The 20,202-nt window shown below is 37.6% G+C and overlaps 2 protein-coding genes across 2 annotated transcripts; one reads left to right on the plus strand and one right to left on the minus strand.

The window, feature by feature from the left end:
- Nucleotides 1–3,880: 3,880 nt before the first annotated feature.
- Nucleotides 3,881–6,851, minus strand: LOC114649996 (sperm-associated antigen 16 protein). The gene has a single exon (XM_028799411.2). It carries the CDS (start codon nucleotides 6,721–6,723, stop codon nucleotides 4,909–4,911), a length of 1,815 nt encoding a protein of 604 aa, XP_028655244.1. The 5' UTR covers nucleotides 6,724–6,851; the 3' UTR covers nucleotides 3,881–4,908.
- A 10-nt stretch (nucleotides 6,852–6,861) lies between these two features.
- On the plus strand, nucleotides 6,862–17,158 carry ndufb4 (NADH:ubiquinone oxidoreductase subunit B4). Its single transcript, XM_028799413.2, has 3 exons — nucleotides 6,862–7,094; nucleotides 13,873–14,016; nucleotides 17,009–17,158. The coding sequence occupies exons 1-3, from the start codon at nucleotides 6,918–6,920 to the stop codon at nucleotides 17,069–17,071; spliced, it is 384 nt and encodes a 127-aa protein (XP_028655246.1). The 5' UTR covers nucleotides 6,862–6,917; the 3' UTR covers nucleotides 17,072–17,158.
- The last annotated feature ends 3,044 nt before the right edge of the window (nucleotides 17,159–20,202 follow it).

Consider the following 20,202-nt stretch of genomic DNA (forward strand, 5'->3'; position numbering starts at 1 on the left):
CCTGGGCGAACCTCTTCCACCCATCACAATGCAATAATTATTGCCACCAACTCTGAGGTAACTACTAACAAGTTATTTGTCAGTCTTTTCCTAATGTTAACATGGGAGCATGTACTGAAGCCCCTGTATGACCAGTCACTGGATCTTTTGAACCATCTGTATAATTATGTAACAATCCAAAATATTGTCTTTGCACATATTGACTAACAATTTGCACAGGCGAATAACATTTTCCTTTTTCTTTCATTTTCTCCAGAACTAGGGTTTTATATCGTGTTAGCCAATATGAATGTAATGAGAAGTCAAGCGCAATGACACCTTTTATTGGCTAACTAAAAAGATTACGATATGCAAGCTTTCGAGGCAACTCAACACGCTTGCCTCGAAAGCTTGCATATTGTAATCTTTTTAGTTAGCCAATAAAAGGTGTCATTTTGCTTGATTTCATTTCATTTCATTTTCTCCTGAATGCTCAAATCCTTCCTAGGCAATACGAAAAAACCGGAGAGGAACTACGAGCTACAAACAACAACAACATTTATTTAAATAGCACATTTTCATACATGTTCTCCCCGTGTCTGCGTGGCTTTCCTCCGGGTGCTCCAGTTTCCTTCCAAAGTCCAAAGCCATGCAGGTTAGGTGCATTGGCGATCCTAAATTGTCCCGTGTGTGTGCCCGGGATTTGTTCCTGCCTAGCGCCCTGTACTGAATGGGATCGGCTCCAACAGATCCCCGTGACCCTGTGTTAAGTAGCGGGTTGGATAATGGCTGACTGACTGACTAATTAACATAGAATAAAAGTAAGGTCCGATGGCCAGAGAGGACAGAAAACCCGGATGTTACTAGTCGTGGGCAGGGCATCCCCCGTTTTTTTTTTATCTAACCAATCGCCTGTAGGGCTTTGCCGGTTTATTTTGAAGGGGATGACGCGCCGGTAGGATATGCATAGCTTAAGTTTGGATAAATGCTCTGAGTGCGGTGTATGAGACATTTATCAAACAACAAAAATATTTAAAATTGGGTCACGGATTTAATTTTTTTTATTAAATTGGTAATTATTGTATATTTAAATTAGTGTAGGAAATAAATATTGGGCAATCCTCCGAATACCGGTCCCAAATTATTTAACAACTGTTTTCCTATCGAGTGGACAATATTTAGGAGCGGGAGCAATAAGGTTAGTTATAACCAGCTTACTTATTTAAAAATATCGGTTGCATCATGACATCTGACAAGATAATAATGATGATGTACTTCTGGCTGTATGACGTGAAGTCGAAGCATGTGATGTTGTTTGAGGGTCTGACCAGCTGGGACACCATAGTGAATTATAATAACTACTTTTACCACTAAGAGACGTTGCAGCTGTTGTGCTGGAATTAATACAAAATATTGGAAATACATGTTATTGTCTTGCAATAAATATTTTTTCGCGGTTTTCAGTGTAGTATTGTCCACTCGATAGGAAAACAGTTGTTAAATAATTTGGGACCGGTATTCGGAGGATTGCCAAATATTGGGCTATAGTGTTCTTTATTTTTTTCAAATTAATATTGTTTTGTAATTGTTCTGTTACTTAATAGTTTTATCTTTATTTTGCAGTTGTCCAGTTTCATTGTTACTATTTTGTGTTTTAAAATTTACCACCTGGATATCTATTTAAGGCCAACTTAAACCAGGATGATGACTGCATGGCATCAAGTTCTTCTTGCTGTCTTGGCTCCATTTCACTTTGTTAGTCTTCTGTCTATGTGAGGTAAATCGACTTTCATGTAATTTACCAAGTCTGTGTGTGTGTTTTAATTTTTTTTTTAATTTTAGAGATTCATTTTAGGGATTTCTTTTGAAACTGAGATGTTGCATGTGACAGTCCAACAAACAGTTGGTCTTGTTGTTCTCACACTGTCAGGCACGTGTCCACCAGATGCATCCACAGAAGTGGGAATGTGTGGACCATTTTGCGGCCAGCTGTTCTGCAGAGAAAGCCCAGCCACAGGACTGCAGCACAATGCTCTACCCTGTAAAGTGTGGCTGGCAACATGAACCCTATTTGGTTGGCAGACAGATGAAATGTAAGTAAAACAAGGCTGTTTATTAGCATGTCTGTTATTCAAAGAAAGGTCAAAAACAAGAAAACCATCATTCATACTAAAGATAAAAGTTCAGAAAAAAACAAACAAAAAAAAACATTGGCAACCCTTGAAAACAGACAGGAGCTTATAAACAACTGGCAAAAGAAAAGGTAAAAGCAGATTACAAGAAAAAGGCTAAAAGGCCACAACTACAAGAATAGAAAAAAAAAACAAATCTGAAAATTACAGAGAAAACTACACTTGAGGTATTCACAATGGCAGGATGATAGACCCCAATGCTTTTACCCAGCTCCCTCTCAATTCTCTTTTCACTTTTGACAAATAAAGAGTGTCCCTTTTGTTTCAGAGGATTGTTATGGGCCATTCCCTGCTCTTTGCCATTCTGATGGTGCCTGTGCCCCTGCCAACCTCTGGTAGCCAGCCACACTCTTGCAATATGTAAGTATAGACCTATGACAGATAAACAGATAGAAAGATGGTGGGCAACATGGACAAAAATCCACATCATAGTATATATGCAATGCTAGCACATGCAAGTAAGAATTTCATTGTATTCTGTATATGTATATTCTGTATTCTGGGCTTTTTCAGTTGCAGCTCCAAAACTCTGGAACGATTTGCCATTGCACGTTAGGCAGGCTCCTTCACTTGCTGTCTTTAAATCCTATTTAAAAACACACTTTTACTCCATGGCCTTTAACCCAGTATGATATGTTGACTATCTGTGTACTTTTTATTATGAATCTCTTCAGCTCTTATGTTTTTATGTGTTTCTCTTTCTTTTACCCTTTGGTTATTGTGTGTTTGATATGTTGGGTTTTATTGTACAGCACTTTGCTTAGCCTTGATGTTGTTTTTAAAGTGCTGTATAAATAAATAAATATGTGATAATATGACCCTATACACTTATATCCATCCATTTTTCCAAGTATGATGTCTCCATTTCAAGAGGGAACACCTGTAGGACTGCAAACAAAAGAGCAACCAACCTTGCTTGGCACAGCACATTCACAAACAATGTACAACAACTGGGTATTTTTGAGGCACCAGTTAAACTAAACACACACTTATTTTTCCATTACAGAATCATAAGAGGCTAGACCCAGTTCACATGCCATTAAATACAAGTCAGGAACTAACAGAGTTCTTAATCACACACACACATATAAAGAATCAAAAGTGAGCAGAGTGGAATTTGAATCTTGTGGCTATGATGGAGTACTGTTAATCACAGCATGACTGTTTTATCCATAATTACATTTTCCACTTCAATAATATGCTTTTATTTGGTTTTATATCCCTTTAATTTACAACTGAATTAAAAAGCTTGGAAAATGGAGGGGTGTTTTATAAAAACAGAACCTAAGAAACAATCAAACAGCAACACATAACATTCTCAACAGCACTCAATCCAGTTCAGAGTCACAGGGCCCCGAGGCTTTCTCAGCATCACTGGGGAGGGCAAGGTGGGACACAAATCCTGGACAGGTCACCTGTCCATCCATGTTCACACAATACCAATCAGAGCCACTGTTTAACATTAAGAAGTCTTTCTTTGGGAAGAAAAGCCAGAATATCCCGACAAGCATCAATGATGACATGGGGAGAAAGTGTAAACATCACATAAAGAGTGGCCATGTGCAAGATTTAAACCTCCGATTCTGGATTCATGAGCAGAAGGGATAATCACTGCACCTCCTAGTTTCATATACATTACATTCAAAATTAAATGAAAAATATACCTAGCTAAAAATAAAACAATCTGGTGAAAAAAACACAAAAGACGCTTATTGTAGAGTTATAAGCATTTATTAAAACAAGCAGGAAATGGCTAATTTTCATTATAAAGAATATTAGTGTATAACACATAATTGTAACGATGCAATAGTAAGAATTGCATTTATAGTCAAATCAGGTCAAAAAATAAATCTTTACTTTTTATTACATATTAATTATTTGTAGTGCCTTTATCTAAAAAGAACAATAAATAGTTACCCTTCTTTTGGCTTTTGTGCCTTCATGATTGTGTTTGGCTACTTCATGTTCATGATTTTTACCAGAGTAGATAAGAATGCTTTATAACTTTATTAGACAAATTAATTTGGAAAACTACAGGTACTGCACTCTGATTAAAATTAAATCAACATGTTATAGCAATATTATTTTGAGTGCTGCATTGTGCAATACAAAAAGTAAATATTTAGTAAATCTGTGTAAGATTTTGACATTTTCAAGCAGTTGATAAAACATTCATCCATCTACCCATTTTGTAACTTAGGCCTACTCATCCAGTTCAGGGTTGCAGAAAAGTTAATTAAGCAAACCAGGCTAATTAATCTGTTATAAACAGAAACAGGCAGGGCATGGTGGCACAGTGTTTAGTGCTGCTGTGTCACTGCTCCAGAATTCTGGGTTCTCTGTCAGTGGAGTTTGCACAGTCTCATTGTGCTTGTTTATGTTACTCTTCAGGTGTTTCAGGTCCCCCAAACACATTTTAAAGATGTTTTGTTCATTGGAGACTATGAATGAGTGTAGGTCTGTAGGTGCCCCGTCCAGGGATGACCCATACCTTATCACCATTCCTACCAGCCCCACCACTATGAACTGGATTAAGAGGATTTGCCAGTGGACAGAAGGTAACAGAATGCAATACAAAGAGTATGAGCTCAATGACTGTTTCCCATCTTTTATACATAAACTGTTTACCAACATGACATTAATTGATAATTAAGAAATGTGCAGTACACATAATAAATTTGAATCATTACAAAACTAGTTAATTTCTTAAAGTGTAAAGGGACTCATACATGTATCTTCAAGACCAGAGACGCAGGGTGCCATCAGAACCTCCTGATATCAGGTATTCACCTTTGTGGTCAAAACACACACACTGCACCGCATCTTCATGCCCCACTAAGTCAGACAACTTTCCTGAACTAAGGTCTAAGAGTTTCACTGAGCCATCATTGCTAGCTATAGCGACTAGACGACCTAGGGGGTCAAAAGTGACTTGATTGCTTGGGTGCGGACCAGCATCAATCGTTAACATTGCTGTCATTCTTCGCACATCCCATAGCTTCACAGTCCCATAGGAGTCACAGGACACAATTGTGTCTCCCATCATGTTGAAGTTTGCATCATTGCAGGAATGCAAATGGCCATAAAATGTCTGAGCACAGAGGCCAGTCCTTGCATCCCACAGTGAGAGGGTTTTGTCAGCTGAGCTCGTAAGCAAGGTGTTAGAGAAGGGTAGGAACACAATGCTGTTCACAGCATCAGCATGACCACGCAGTGTATATCGGCATCTCTCACTATTGAGGTCCCAGATTTTGCCAGTGTTGTCCATGGAACAGGATGCCAGGAAATCACCACATGAGTGCCAAGCACAGCCCCAAACTGCATGGCTGTGACCTTCAAAAGTGAGGACACACTCACCTTTAGCAAAATCCCAGATTTTCACGGTAGTGTCGCCACTGCCAGTGGCCAGCTTGCCTCCACCAGGATGAAAACAACAGCTGGACAACCAGTCACTGTGGCCTTCTCCAGTCATCATAATGTCACCACTTGGAAGTGACCACATCTTCCACAGATGATCATCACCTGTGGTGACTATGACCTGCTTCCGAGGATGCAAGGCCAAGCTGCTAACTGGAAGTTCATGCACATTCAAGGTACTGGCCAGCCTGTATCCAGATTTATGACTAGCAGTTGCCTTGATTTGGGAAAGGTACGGATTGACTCTAGTGTCCACTGGAAATTCGGAGTCATTTGGGTGCCTGCTTCTGACATATTTGCTTGGCTGTCTGGGTTCCAATGCTTCACTGTCCTGCTTTCTGTCATCCTGGGTTTCTCGTAATTCTTGACTTGATGAACTTGAGGGAGGCATGTCATACTCTGGCTTTACATTGCGAAGAGTAGCTTGTAGACCTGTCACCTCGGCGACAGCTCTGTCTCTTTCCAAACTGGTCAGCATTTTCTGTTTAAGTGCAGTCTTGTATTTATCATTCAGTTGTTTCAGTGCTGGCTCATAGGATGCATAGTGTTTCTTCACTCGTTTAATGTCACCTATCAGGCGGTTCTTTTCCTGCACGACACGTCTGTACTGCATCCTGTGGAAATCCCGTTCCTTCTGCAGCTTCACCACTATTTCTGCTGCCTTAAATGCTGCTTGCTTGTAACTCTCAATCTGCTTTCTTAGGCTCTTAAGCTCATTATCTAATAGCTGGTTCTGGACATAGACATCAGGAACAAATGCCATTTGCTCCAAATTAAGAATTCCTCGGTACATCATTTCGTACCACTCAGTTTGGAAGCAGTCAAAAGTCTTATGCATTCCCATCTTGATCAAAAAGTTTCGCAAAAAATCATCAACTATTTCTGGATGTTTTGTCTGGGCTTCTTTAGTCGAGGCTGGTCTCCTGGGAGTCGCTTCAGTTTCCTCTAGCTGACCAATGACAGCTTTCATAGCGCTTTCCAGGTCTTCACTGGCATCCCCAAGGCTCCAGTCTTCGTCAGGCTGTACCTCCTCATACTGGTAGTCATCTTCGTTATATTCACTTACGGAGACCCTTTCCAGATAGAACGCGCCTTCTTCCATCTCGATTGCTTCTGCTGAGGACGAATTTGCCATGCTGCCTGCTTCTTCGCTGCGTTTGTACAATGTTTACATAGATACTGTTCTGTTGCCACGGAAACGAAAGTCGGACTCTCGCGCGAGCTTGACAGAGCTGAGTTTATCCGGGTACAGTAACACCAATAAAGTTTTCAATAGCAGTGGTATGGTGTAAATAAAGTTATGTGAATTTGAAGAGTGGGCTACTGAACATGGCCGATTATAAAGAGGCGCCCTTGGCGACTCGTCCCACTAGTTTAGAACGCGGCGAATATTTTGATCTGTCCTTGGAAAAAAGAAAGGCAGAAGAGGAAAGGTTGGCCCTCCGGGCCAGACTGAAAAGGGAATACCAAATTCAGCTGAACAACCCGCATAGGAAGACGGTGGTTGTAAGTATGGAGCAGTGTCATTTCAAAGGAGACCGGCTAAATCGCAAATTTTAAGAAACTTCAAACCCTGCTGCCTGTTGTATACTTTTCTTTTTACCGATCAATGTGGTGTATATTCGTGGTAATATAGGTAGTGTTAACCAACGTATCGATTAACGATATGACCGGATTTGCAAATTTCTTAGTGCTGACCTTGATGTCTAGCCATTTCTGAACCCTTTTCTCTGCATTGAAGCGCTGTACGTTACGCCGTTGATTTTGTTGCTTCATTTTATTATTTACACTACTGTGTTTTCGACCATACATAAACAGTGCAATACATATCGAGACAGTGTGTCAAGTAAAGTTTGCTGTTGGGATTTAGAGTACAATTTTTTAGAGTTTTTTTTTTTAAATATACAGGGACTGGACCAAAAAAAAAAAAACATTAAGTGATCTGAAGGCTTTCCTATTTCTTATGAAAACAATAGCCTCTCCAGTTTCCCCTCCCATTTAAAGATGTGCACCCAAGCTATTTGGTCACCCTAAACTAACCAGATATGTGCAAGTGCAACTTCATTGTCGTGGATTGACGTCTCATTAAAGCTTGAGTCATGCGACTCACAATTTCACCGTTCTCCGTGGAGATGATGATGATAACTGTAGTACCCTGAAAACAAACGTAATGGAGTAAACTCAAACTTTGTACAGTTTTTTAATGGGAAAACTGACTAAGACAAGTTTGCCGGTGCCATTGCATGGGCTCTCATTTTTTAAAAAACTAGGGGGCTCCGTCCCCATGCTCGCTTCGCTCGTCAACCCCTGTGTTTGGTTTACCGGATATACAATACAATTTATTTTTTGTATAGCCCAAAATCACACAAGAAGTGCCGCAAAGGGCTTTAACAGGCCCTGTCGCTTGACAGCCCCCGAGCCTTAACCCTCTAAGAAGACCAGAAAAAAACTCCCAAAAAAACCCTTGTAGGGAAAAAATGGAAGAAACCTAGGGAAAGGCAGTTCAAAGAGAGACCCCTTTCCAGGTAGGTTGGGCATGCAGTGGGTGTCCAAAAGAAGGGGGTCAATACAATACAGTACAATACATACAACAGAATAAATCCTCAATACAGTACAAAAATAAAAATTCTAGAGTTACAGAGTAGAATTTCACATTAGATATCACATAATATGATTTGGATTTGTTTTAAGTCCTGGAGACCTCATTCATCAAGCTGCCTCCCCACATCTGAAATAGCATTAATCTGATGAAAGGACCCCTCATTCCCATGTCCCCATTCATCAGGGATGACTTTACCTTAGGCAGGCAATCTACTATTTAAAGAGATTATTTTCTTGTGAATTGTTACATAGGCATTATTTTCACTTTTACTTTAAAAACTTTTGTAAAAACAATACTTGTTTCTTTATTTCCAGCCCAGCGCGTGGTTACATCTTTCTTCCCAGACGTATAATACTGCTCGTGTTGTGAAGGGTGTTGCGGCTGAACGTATGCTAAGGATATGCCTTTGGATCATTTGCTGTCTTTTTGCTGCTTGCTAGCTGCCTCTTCTGCCTGTCCCATGTCGTCGTTTTAAGAGCTCAGAGCACATGATGCTTAGAGGTCTGTTGACTTGTTTTAAATGATGGCTCACTGTCTGGTCTCGCGTGACGTTGTAAAAGCAATACCTGTCTTTTATTTCTGGCCGCAGGCGTGGCTGAATTCTTTCTTGCAGGATGTATAACGCTGCTCGCGTTCGGTTGGGGTAGCTGCTGTCGTGCTGCCCTTTGATCTTTTTAAAGCCTGTACAGCCGCTGTCCTTTTTGCTACGGCCCTGGGACAACCCTTTGGCAACAAATCTCATGTTTACGGTCCCTACGAGACGCACCGTGGCAAGTCTTCTTGGTCTCGCGGGTCTTTAAAATGTCTTTCGAGATTATCACGTATCGTAGCCTTGCATTTGCTTTCCATTCCAGGATTTTCTTTTATATATAGCGAGATGTATTTTATAATATTATATTAGTTGTCCCAAGGGGAGATTTAGATTTTTGCAGAAGCTTAAGAAATTTAATGAACAACTACTCCCTAACATGCACAAGCATTACAAAACAGGAAAGAGAGAAATCACAGTGAGGCATTATGCAGGTGTGTTGCCATTGGTCAATGTCAAGTTATTTATATAGCACTTATCATATCATCATTGGTGTAAAGGAGCCCCAGTAGCGTTTCTTAAAACACTATTACTGAATAATTTCTTGGTTGAAAGTACTTAATTGGTAATTTGTCATAGAAAGACTGTCTAACTATCAGTTTTGTCTTCATTCTTTCCTCCACTATTACCTCCAGCAGGTCAAGAGTGTATCCCATAACCGTCTGCCATTTTAATTGGTGTGTTGATTCAGTGGGTCTCTCTTGAAGTGATGTTATCAGCCCAGCCCACTACACTTTTGAAAATCACAGAATTGTAGAACATGCAAAGGATGTCACTGCCCACCAAAAGGAACGTAGTCTCCTAAAAAGAAAAACAAAATGTGCTCTGCCATGCTCTTATAGTTCCTCAGTGTTATGAGACCAGTCCAGTCTATCACTGAAGTGGCCTCCCAAATATCTATAGCAGTGCACCACATCCACATCCCCTACCTGAATGATGATTGGATATAGAGGCCCTTTAATGCAGCGAGTCAATAACCAGTTCCTTGGTTCAGTGATGCCGAGTTTCAGATTCTTGGCACCAAGTTCTCTGCGTGACCCCTGTACTCTATCCCATCTCCCTTGTCAATACACATGTAAAATATACTATTTATAATTTATATACAAAATCAACTGTATGTCAGTTTCTAGAAGAGGTTATTAAACATACAATTGAGAGTGTTGGTCCATCCTCTTTTTTTTTTTTTTTTTTGTTAGTGTCACTGCATCTGACTTGGTGATTTGTTTTTGGAAGCCTAAAGAGATGCTTTCTTGATTCTGCCTTGAATCACATGGCCTTAATTCCTTCCCCATGGTGGTTTTGAGTACACTGTTTACTCTGCCTTATTATTCTCTAAGTAACTTTAGAGATGTAGGTTAAAATTGACTTTTAGATGCTACCATGTACATGTAAAGTGATATTAACTAAATGTTTACTTTGTACTGATTAAAGTGAAACCATTAAAGCTAACTTCAGAAAATACTGTAGATCCAGATCAGGTTTCCATATATCCCATTCAGTTCCAAGTCTAAGAGGATAATTTGATTGATTGTTGTTTTGTAGCATTGTGATCTGGACTGAACACAGCACGGTGGATTTATTCATAAAACAGTTGAATATAAATTGACATTTTGCTCTTTTAACTGCTTCTGCACATTGTGGAGAAAATGGCAAGAATGGTGTGTTGACTTCCTGTATCAGTTTTTCTTTGTTGGTGAATGTCCCTCACGCTGCAGTTTAATGATATTCCTTTTACTGGTACTTAGCATTTTGCACTTGTCTCCATTAAGATACATTTTTGAAGTATTTACCTATTCTTGAAAATTGTGAGCGTTCCATTAAAAAAATTGTTTCATTGAGTTTTGCTTCTACATGTGGTTTTCCGAGTTGTGCCTGTTTCAGGCTGCTTGTTCAAGAATAATGATGTTAGAGCAGTTTCAATATCGCATATCAAATGCACACTGACAACAACTAATGGAAGTCATGTTACAGTATGCAGTAGCTTTCTTTGGCCTTTAAAGCATAAAAGTACCAGTCGGTGTGAAAAGGAAAAAGGAGTGATGCTTATTTAGGTACTGCACCTTGTTTTGTACATTATTCCTTTCAAACATATTAACTGTCGGGTAACTTCTTGGACAAGCTGACACTACATCCTGCCCCACCGAGAGACATTTTAAAAAGTCAGCATGTACATTTAATTTTCTTAAACAAGCAGAACAACTCGGCTGCCAAAATTAGCAGATACTCATGAGGTAGCTAAGTCAACATTGAAGGATTTCATCAAAAGAGGTCATAAAAAGGGTTAAAACAAATTAATTTAAAGGTATCTTTTTATTATAATAAAAAAAATCTTGGGAGACGAGACTTTTTATCCTGTGACAAGACATGATCTTTTGAAGAGACTTTTTGGAATGAAGTCCTGCGAGACGGAGACTTTTAACATGAGATTTTTTTCAAGTCACGTCATACTTGCAACCTTTGGAAGCAACTTCCGCGAGATGGTGACTTTTGCCATTAGATTCTTTCAATTCACGCCCTACTTACAACCATTTTCAAACAAGACCGCGGTCCTCTCACCTCTCAGTCTTTTGAATGCTTTTGTCAGACACAGTTCCTGTGCTCTCCGCTCTTATAAATTTTAACGTTTTCCTCACTTTAAGTTCCTAATTAAAGAAGATGCATTATGTCCAAATCTTATTGAAGAATTTCATCACAAAGGGTTATCAACAGAAGAAATGAGTACATGGGCAATCCTAGTGCCTAGAAATGAGGAAGTCAAACGAATTTACCCCAAAAACGTTGATCTGTAACATGGCAAAATGGTTAAACGTGTATCAATAGACTATGCTGAAAAAGTTGGTGGTGAGTGTGCATAAGATGAAAACAACAACTTACAATATCACGAAGAATAACTACAACCGTTAACACCGTCCAGTCTTCCACCACACAAATTACTGTAGAAAGAAGGATGTATCCAAGAAAGGTAATGTAGTAGATCTTCCGCGGATAACATTACATCTTGGTATACCATTCATATTAAAATGTTAACAATTTCCTGTTAGAATAACGTTTGCAAAGACAATTAACCAATCTCAGAGCCAAACATTTGAAAAAGTTGTTTTATTTAATAGGGAGAAAGAAACGAAATGCAGTCACGGGCAGTTACTGCATATGTTGCATGGATGCAAATGTAACACTTCACATGAAAACTAAAATCTGTTTAAATTGTACATTCACATCCCCATATGTGAGCGGCAGAACCGCAAAGCGGTGTAGTTCTGGCCAGGGGGTTGGTGAGCGAAGCGAGCAGGGGGCAAAGCCCCTTAGTTTTTGTAAATATTAAAGAATTAAATATACCCAAGTATAAACCCATTATTTATGGATTAAACTAGGACTCGATGCCACGTGGAAAGGTCATACTCAGTGTCTCTCTACCTGTCTCTATACAGAGTATAAAGGTGAATGGAACGCCATGTAAATGAAAGAATGCAGTCTTAAGGCTTTCTGGCACGGGTGATCAACTTCAGAAATTTTAGTTTAGCTTTACTGTAATTTTTTTTTTATTACAAAACTTTCATTTTTATGATTTTGTCCCAATGTAATGTAGTATTATTATTATTATTATTATTATTACTTTGTGCTCTGCTTACTCAAAAGATACATGGTTTATTGCTTAAACAGTATACAGGCAGAAATTTTAGTTATCTTTTTAAAAACAAAAAAAAAATGACAAATGTTGACTTTGCTGCAGATTTCAGTGCCTTTTAATGTATTTAGTTTGCTGTGCTGAAATAGATAAAAGATGTTTATGTTGCTGCCTAATACAGGTTAATGAACCTTTATGGAAGTAAGTTGCATTCATTCTCAAACCAAGCTTTTGTCAGATTGAAACTTCTCTTTTGTAAATGAAAGTTGACCATCGCAATCCTGAAATGGTTGGACAAGGATGCAATTATTGCTGCTGCCGCCTTGTGACTCCTTGGACTTGTGTTCTATTACTAACTCTGGTCACTTGTCTGTGTTGGCTTACTTGTTAGATTAATTGCCTATTAGCTGGCTCAGTATGCATTGTTGTGCCTGATGAAAGACAAAGTGTCAATGCCATTCATGTTTGGTTTTCGTGGGCTTCAGCCCCATGTAATCCAGTACTGGAGATGGATTTGGATCCTGCATATATAATGTGAATGCATTACCTTTCATATATAAAGCTTTATTAAATTTTAGTATTCTTTACAAATAATGTTAGCAGTCATTTTCAAGAAAATAGTATTTGCTAGATTCACTTGCATGAGATTGTGTAATTGTTTTCTGTTTTGGAGTACTTTTCTTCACAGTATTGAAAATGCATGAAACTATTTCTATAGCAGTATAGTTGAAATATGTTGAGGCATTTCTTGGCATTGGTTTTAAAGTCCATATGTAAATAAGAATGGCATATTGCTATTTTTTATATAGGTGTTTCAGCCATGCATTTACATTTCCAGTAATGTGCTCCTAGACGTACCGGGTTTAAAGTCCAACTTTTAAATAAGTAAAGGAGAACTAAGAGGAGGAGTAGTAGTAGTTACTCTTAGAGTGGAATAGGTAGTTACTCTTAATTTCAGCTTTTACTTTAAAATCTTCATAAGAGGACACAAGTCTCCACTAGAAGCATAGCATTTGATTTAAAACAATATAAATATACTGAATTGCTTGCCAGCATTGTTGTGTGAGTTAGCACTAATTGGCTTGCATATGTCTCCACTTAATATTTAAGAGTGCAGCATTTCAATTTTCAGCTGTTGCAGAGCAAACTGTTAAACTATAATGTTCTGTGCCTTACTTAACATCTTGCATTGCAATAAGAAAATTAATTAAATTACAAAAAAGTATAACTATTCTTCTGCTTTAGCCAATCCCATTTTTATATGGGGTGGCTATTTTTTTTTTCTTAGACTTCCCCAATAGAGGTTTCCACATGATTTTTATGGCCATTACACAAAAGTGTAATATATTTTCTAAAAGGCTGACCTCTTGATCTGTTTTACATAAGCGTATGTTATCAGGAAACTGTATTGAAATTATTAGCTTAATAACTAAAATTTATACTTTTTTTTTTTTTTTTTTTTTTATAGGAAGATCCTGCCCTGACAAGATGGACCTATGCACGTACAAATGTGTACCCAAATTTTAGGCCTACACCTAAAACTTCATTTCTGGGTGCTATGTGTACGATTACACCTCTCTTATTCTGGTACTATGTTTTCAAGACAGACAGGGTAAGCACTCTTTGGAAGGGTGGGAGGGACTGCTTAAAATGGAATATACAGTACATGCAATACAAATTTTATTATCTTTATGTATTTAAATGTTTTTTTTTTATTAATTTACTCATTCGATTATTCCCTAATGTTTTCCTAAAACAATAACTAAATGGCAAGGTTAACTTTGGATGTCATGGCTAAAATTGCCATGATTAGGGTTATTTATAATATGAAGACAGTAACTGATTTTTTTTTTCCCTCTTTGTCTTGGGGTACATTATTTTTTTAAGTGTTCTTTTGGAAAAAATTCAGTTACTAAAATTTTTGGTATGTAAAATGTATGCAGTATGTAACCACATCTACTTAAAGAAAAATATTTGTTGTACATTATTTTGGCTGTTGAATACAATTCTCTTCTCTCCTTCTCTCTCTTTATATAGATCTGTAAGAGAAACTAAATAACCCAAAATTTCAGAATTGAAATTTGGTGACTTTAGAGGAAAAACAATTTTTTTTCTTGTCCATATTTGTCAATAATACTACTGTACCAACTCAGATTAAACTACAACATCATGCACCACAACACTGACAGATGCCGAAGAGTGGTGTTGACAGATAGGTGGTATGACAAGTGAAGAAGGGCAGGTGTCTTAGACAGAAAAAAAACACAGTTGAACTGTGAAGTAAAAGGAGCAAGGAAAGTTCTGTTAAAAAATGTTTCCATTCACAATGCCTGTTTAAGTTGTATATTGCTTTTGATCAATTCAAATCCTTTTAAATTGGTAAAGTACCAACTCCACATCATATATGTGTAAAGGCAGATGGAAAATGTGTATTTTATTGTCTATCATTGTGTGAATACGGTGTGGATGTATTAGGTTTGGAAATCTGGCATCAAATGGTCCATATTTTAGTTATTACAATGAGAGTGATACCAGGTTTTCTCGTGTAACACAAATAGCCACAATTACAATGATGTTATGTGTATGAATGATGAAATCTTGACCTCTGCTGCCACTTGCGAATTGTTAGCTGCACCAGAAATTTTCACAAGTGTATTTCAAGTTTACAGAAATTATGCATTTGCTAAATTTGGGGTAATCTGTCAGCCGTTAAAGATTTGACTTCACAGGCGCTTTATGCAGAGGTCATTTTAATGTTTACAAACCTATTATTACTATTGATCTTTCTCAAACTCAAAATTGGTTACACTCAACATCACAGTCAAGTATGTTCTCGTATTTATCTGATGTGACCGAATTATCTCAAAACCATTCTGATAAAATAGGAAAATGAAAGCACTATACTAGATATACAGACAATATCGTATGACATCAATTTTTTTTTTTTTTTAAATAGGCAGCTGAGCATGGACAAAAAATACTAAAGTGAACAGAGTTGTGGTTGCTAATTACATACATAAACATCCAGAAATTCACCGAGCTGCTGTTACTAAATATACCTCAAAACATAATATAAAGTGAGAAGCATCCATTTGACATGCAAATCAAAAAGATATTTGCTTTGGGTAAAAATGCCAGTGATTGGTTGTTTTACATTTCTGCTGAGTATTACTCGAGACTAAAGGCTAGCATTTCACTTGTCTAGTTTGCCCAGAATGCTGCTATCAGATTGGTGTGTTTCATCTCTCACGTCACACACAACTGTTTCATGTGACTCACTTGTTTTCTAATGCCTCTAGGGTCTGTTTTTAAACCTCTTGACCTGACCTTCATTTCCTTGTTGTTGTTTATTATTTATTGTCTTCCTTACCTGAAACTTGAAAGTAGAACTCGTGAGAAAGATTTAGGAGTCCTAGTAGACACCTCACTATCTACATCCAGACAGTGTACCAAAGTGATCAAAACAGCTAATAGGATGTGAAGTTACATATCACAATGTGTGCAGCACAAGTCAATAACTTAACTGATTAAGTTATGTAACACACTAGTGAGATTTCACCTGGAGTACTGTTTTCGGCTTTGGTCTCCATATTACAAAAAGATAGGAGCCTTAGAAAGTCTGGAAAGCAGCTAGGCTGATTCTGGAACTGAGAGGTTTCAACTATGAGGAGACATTGAAGGCTTAAACTGAAAGGTTCAGTTCCAACTGAGATTAAGAGGGCACTTAAATGAAAGGAATCAGTACAGCGGATCCCAGTTGTTACTGAATATGTCCCTATTAAATAAAGAACAAAATTTTAGAAATATCACATCTGTAAACCACTCGCACACCCAGTTATTACTGAGCATATACAATTAAAGGACATTGGTGGCATTGTGGTGGGTGGATGAGAGTAAGAAGCAATTTCAGCATAATGTGGGGGGAGTAAAAACCTTACGGGATCTTGGGTGCATTTTGCAAGTGTCCTGTAAAAATTAATATTCTGTCCTCAAACTGCACAAAGAAGAGTTCTAAAGATGCCTTCCTGGAGTGGAGTGAAATATGACTGAAATAAGTAAATGCATCAGAGCGTCAGAGTTAATCACCCACTATAATTTCTGCTTCAGGACTTACTAAGTTGTGATTGCAGATTTGATTTTAGGAAAGATAAATTTGAGACTACCATTTTGAATGGATTTTTTTTTTTTTACCTGCATTTATATACTATATGCAAAATAGATTTTTGAAGTAGGTTACTTTTAAAATAGTCTTAACTCCACTTTATAATGGCTGGTCTTTATCCAACTTTAGCTTGCTTCTTCATTTTATGCATTTTCAGAACAACATAAATTGTGTTAAATAACTTTTGCTGTCAGATGTACACTGATCAGCCACAACGTTAAAACCACTGATAACATTGATCATCTTGGTACAATGGCACCTGTCTAAGGGTGGGATATATTTAGGCAGAAAGTGAATAATTCATTCTAGAAGGTGAAGAGTTAGAAGCAGCCAACACAAAATTAGATAACTATTGATCATTGCTGGTGATAAAATTATTTATTTTATTTTTTTTGCAGTCTTGCCTAGAAATCAATTTGTTTTCTTTTTCATTCTCCTTTAGGATCGTAAAGAACAATTAATCCAAGAAGGCAAATATGAGAGGAAATTTCAACTGTCTTCCTAAATAGTGTTTTGAAACGATGGCATTAAAAATGAACTCTTGTATATTGATTAATGTAGTAAATTTATTGTGAAATAAATGTGTATCTTCAAGTGGTTTCTTTCATTTACTTCTTAAACAATTATAAAAGTAGTAATAAAGGTATTTGCGTTCAGTATCCACTAATTTACGGAACATTGTCGCATTTTTTTTTTTTTTTTTTAGGTGTCTACACATGTCTAAATCTGGTCAGGAAACTCTATTAGAAATGTGCTGTAACATTTAGATATTAAGTCATATTTTGCACAGATTTCAACTTATTATATATTCTTGAATAACTTAGCATTGTCTACTTCTTGCTAAAAATAAGTATTTACTGCTGTTCCATTAAGTTTCGTTAATGAACTGAATTTGGGTGCTTTTAAAATTTGATTTCCTTTTTTTTTTTTTTTTCTCCCTCCAGTTACTGCCTATTCTTAATAGGATTCATAGTTATTAAACTTTTGTTTTATTAAATTCAGCAACAACTGAATCACAAAGGGCAGTGTTTCCCAAACCTACCCTAGAATACCACACCACTGTTAATTAGAAACCACTTTGTTCCTATAAATGGGACTTTTCACTCAACTTGGCCATTCCAGGACACTGCTCAGAAAATATTGCCTTAATGCAGACACTCTCATTTATACTTGGTATTTTAAAATTACAAATTTAGAGTCACTTTTCTTATCAAATTAATGACTTGCCTACTTTTAAATACATTCCATTACAGCTGTGACTGGAGGGTGCAAATCTACAAATATGTTCTACAGAAGCTATTAATTAACAACCATTACCAATCTTTGTGGCTGTTTAAATTAAAAATACAATTGTGCAAAATGTTAAAATATCAGGTAAACTACTCAGTCCTTTCTTGGGGAGATTGCTAAAGTTCACACAAAAGTTGTCCTCTGATAGAGGACTTCTGAATTGACACATTTAAATGTAGGAACTACAAAATTATGTTCAGTTAAAGGTATGAATCAGTCCTTTGTTTTCTAAACCTGTGGGTTACATTGAAAATGAGAGGGCACAGTGGTAATCCAGGAACAAGTTTGGGAAGCACAGGCCTAGTTTATGAATCCCTGAAGGCTTCATGGCACAGTCTAAAACCGGATTCTAATAATTCTAATTCTTCACATGTAGTGTTGGTGCTTGTTTTGTCATGTCATGCATTCATAACACAGATTTTCTTTTCTTAGAACATCACCTTTTTTTTTTTTTTTCTGCCACGATAATTTGTTCACAAATACACTGCCTGGCCAAAAAAAAAAGTCACACACTCTAATATTTCGTTGGACCGCCTTTAGCTTTGATTACGGCACGCATTCGCTGTGGCATTGTTTCGATAAGCTTCTGCAATGTCACAAGATTTAGTTCCAGCCAGTGTTGCATTAATTTTTCACAAAGATCTTGCATTGATGATGGTAGAGTCTGACCACTGCGCAAAGCCTTCTCCAGCACATCCCAAAGATTCTCAATGGGGTTAAGGTCTGGACTCTGTGGTGGCCAATCCATGTGTGAAAATGATGTCTCATGCTCCCTGAACCACTCTTACACAATTTGAGCCTGATGAATCCTGGCATTGTCATCTTGGAATATGCCCGTGCCATCAAGGAAGAAAAAATCCATTGATGGAATAACCTAGTCATTCATTATATTCAGGTAGTCAGCTGACCTCATTCTTGGAGCACATACTGTTGCTGAACCTAGACCTGACCAACTGCAGCAACCCCAGATCATAGCACTGCCCCCACAAGCTTGTACAGTAGGCACTAGGCATGATGGGAGCATCACTTCATCTGCCTCTCTTCTTACCCTGATGCACCCATCACTCTGGAACAGGGTAAATCTGGACTCATCAGACCACATGACCTTCCATTGCTCCAGAGTCCAATCTTTATGCTCCCTAGCAAATTGAAGCCTTTTTTCCCGGTTTGCCTCACTGATTAGTGGTTTTCTTACGGCTACACACTGTTCAGTCCCAATCCCTTGAGTTCCCTTTGCATTGTGCGTGTGGAAATGCTTACTTTCACTATTAAACATAGACCTGAGTTCTACTGTTGTTTTTCTTCGATTTGATTTCACCAAATGTTTAAGTGATCTCCGATCACAATCATTCAGGATTTTTTTCCGGCCACATTTCTTCCTTGAAGACGATGGGTCCCCACTATCCTTCCAGTTTTTAATAATGCGTTGGACAGTTCTTAACCCAATTTTAGTAGTTTCTGCAATCTCCTTAGATGTTTTCTCTGCTTGATGCATGCCAATGATTTGACCCTTCTCAAACAGACTAACATCTTTTCCACGACCACGAGATGTGTCTTTTGACATGGTTGTTTAAGAAATGAGAAGCAACTTATTGCACCAGTTGGGGTTAAATAACTTGTTGCCAGCTGAAAGATAATCGCCCATGCAGTAATTATCCAATAGGAGGCTCGTACCTATTTGCTTAGTTAAATCCAGGTGGCGACATTTTTTTTGGCCTGGCAGTGTATTTTGACACTAGTCCACACGTGTGTATGAAGGCAGTTAGTTGCGCAATAATATTTAGCCATTTGAATGTAATTTTGATTCTGCACATTTACAAGAAAAATGACAGTTTAGTGAGTTCAGTTTTAAGAAGAAAATAAGACATTAAAGATTCTGAGTCTTGATTCACAGCAGTAATGGATTTCTGATTAAGAAGTTGGCTAGGGTGAATATTTGTTGATAATTGGGTAGGATGTATTGGTGAAACAAATTCTGTCCGGGATGATGGAGCTTACCTAACCTTTAAATACTGGTTTAATGACGGGCTTAAAAATACTACTGTATATGTTTGAAGTTCACGTGGCTGTAGACTTTATTATTATCACTGTTATTAGTGTAAAATGATCATTGTGAAGAAATAACAATCCAAAATTACAAATTTCCCTTGTAAATGAGGATTAAAATGGTGTGACAAAACAATTATTTGACAGGTTATACCCTTTAGTCCCTTGGCTTTAGCAGGAGTTGCTACCATATTGAACCCACTAAATTAAAACTGGCAGACTGGTGAAACTGCATCCATGGGCATTTCTGTGTTTTGGTACCAGTAATGAAAACATGAGAGTGATAAATGTGTTTGTATC

This window comes from Erpetoichthys calabaricus, chromosome 4 (assembly GCF_900747795.2).
Source record: "Erpetoichthys calabaricus chromosome 4, fErpCal1.3, whole genome shotgun sequence".
Lineage (NCBI taxonomy): Eukaryota > Metazoa > Chordata > Cladistia > Polypteriformes > Polypteridae > Erpetoichthys > Erpetoichthys calabaricus.

Excerpts from the sequence above, each read along its gene's own strand:
- ndufb4 (XM_028799413.2), top strand. The coding sequence starts at position 6,918 with ATGGCCGATTATAAAGAGGCGCCCTTGGCGACTCGTCCCACTAGTTTA. Across the intron at positions 7,095-13,872 it reads CGCATAGGAAGACGGTGGTT|GAAGATCCTGCCCTGACAAG; the intron begins GTAAGTATGGAG and ends TTTTTTTTATAG. Across the intron at positions 14,017-17,008 it reads ATGTTTTCAAGACAGACAGG|GATCGTAAAGAACAATTAAT; the intron begins GTAAGCACTCTT and ends ATTCTCCTTTAG.
- LOC114649996 (XM_028799411.2), bottom strand. The coding sequence starts at position 6,723 with ATGGCAAATTCGTCCTCAGCAGAAGCAATCGAGATGGAAGAAGGCGCG.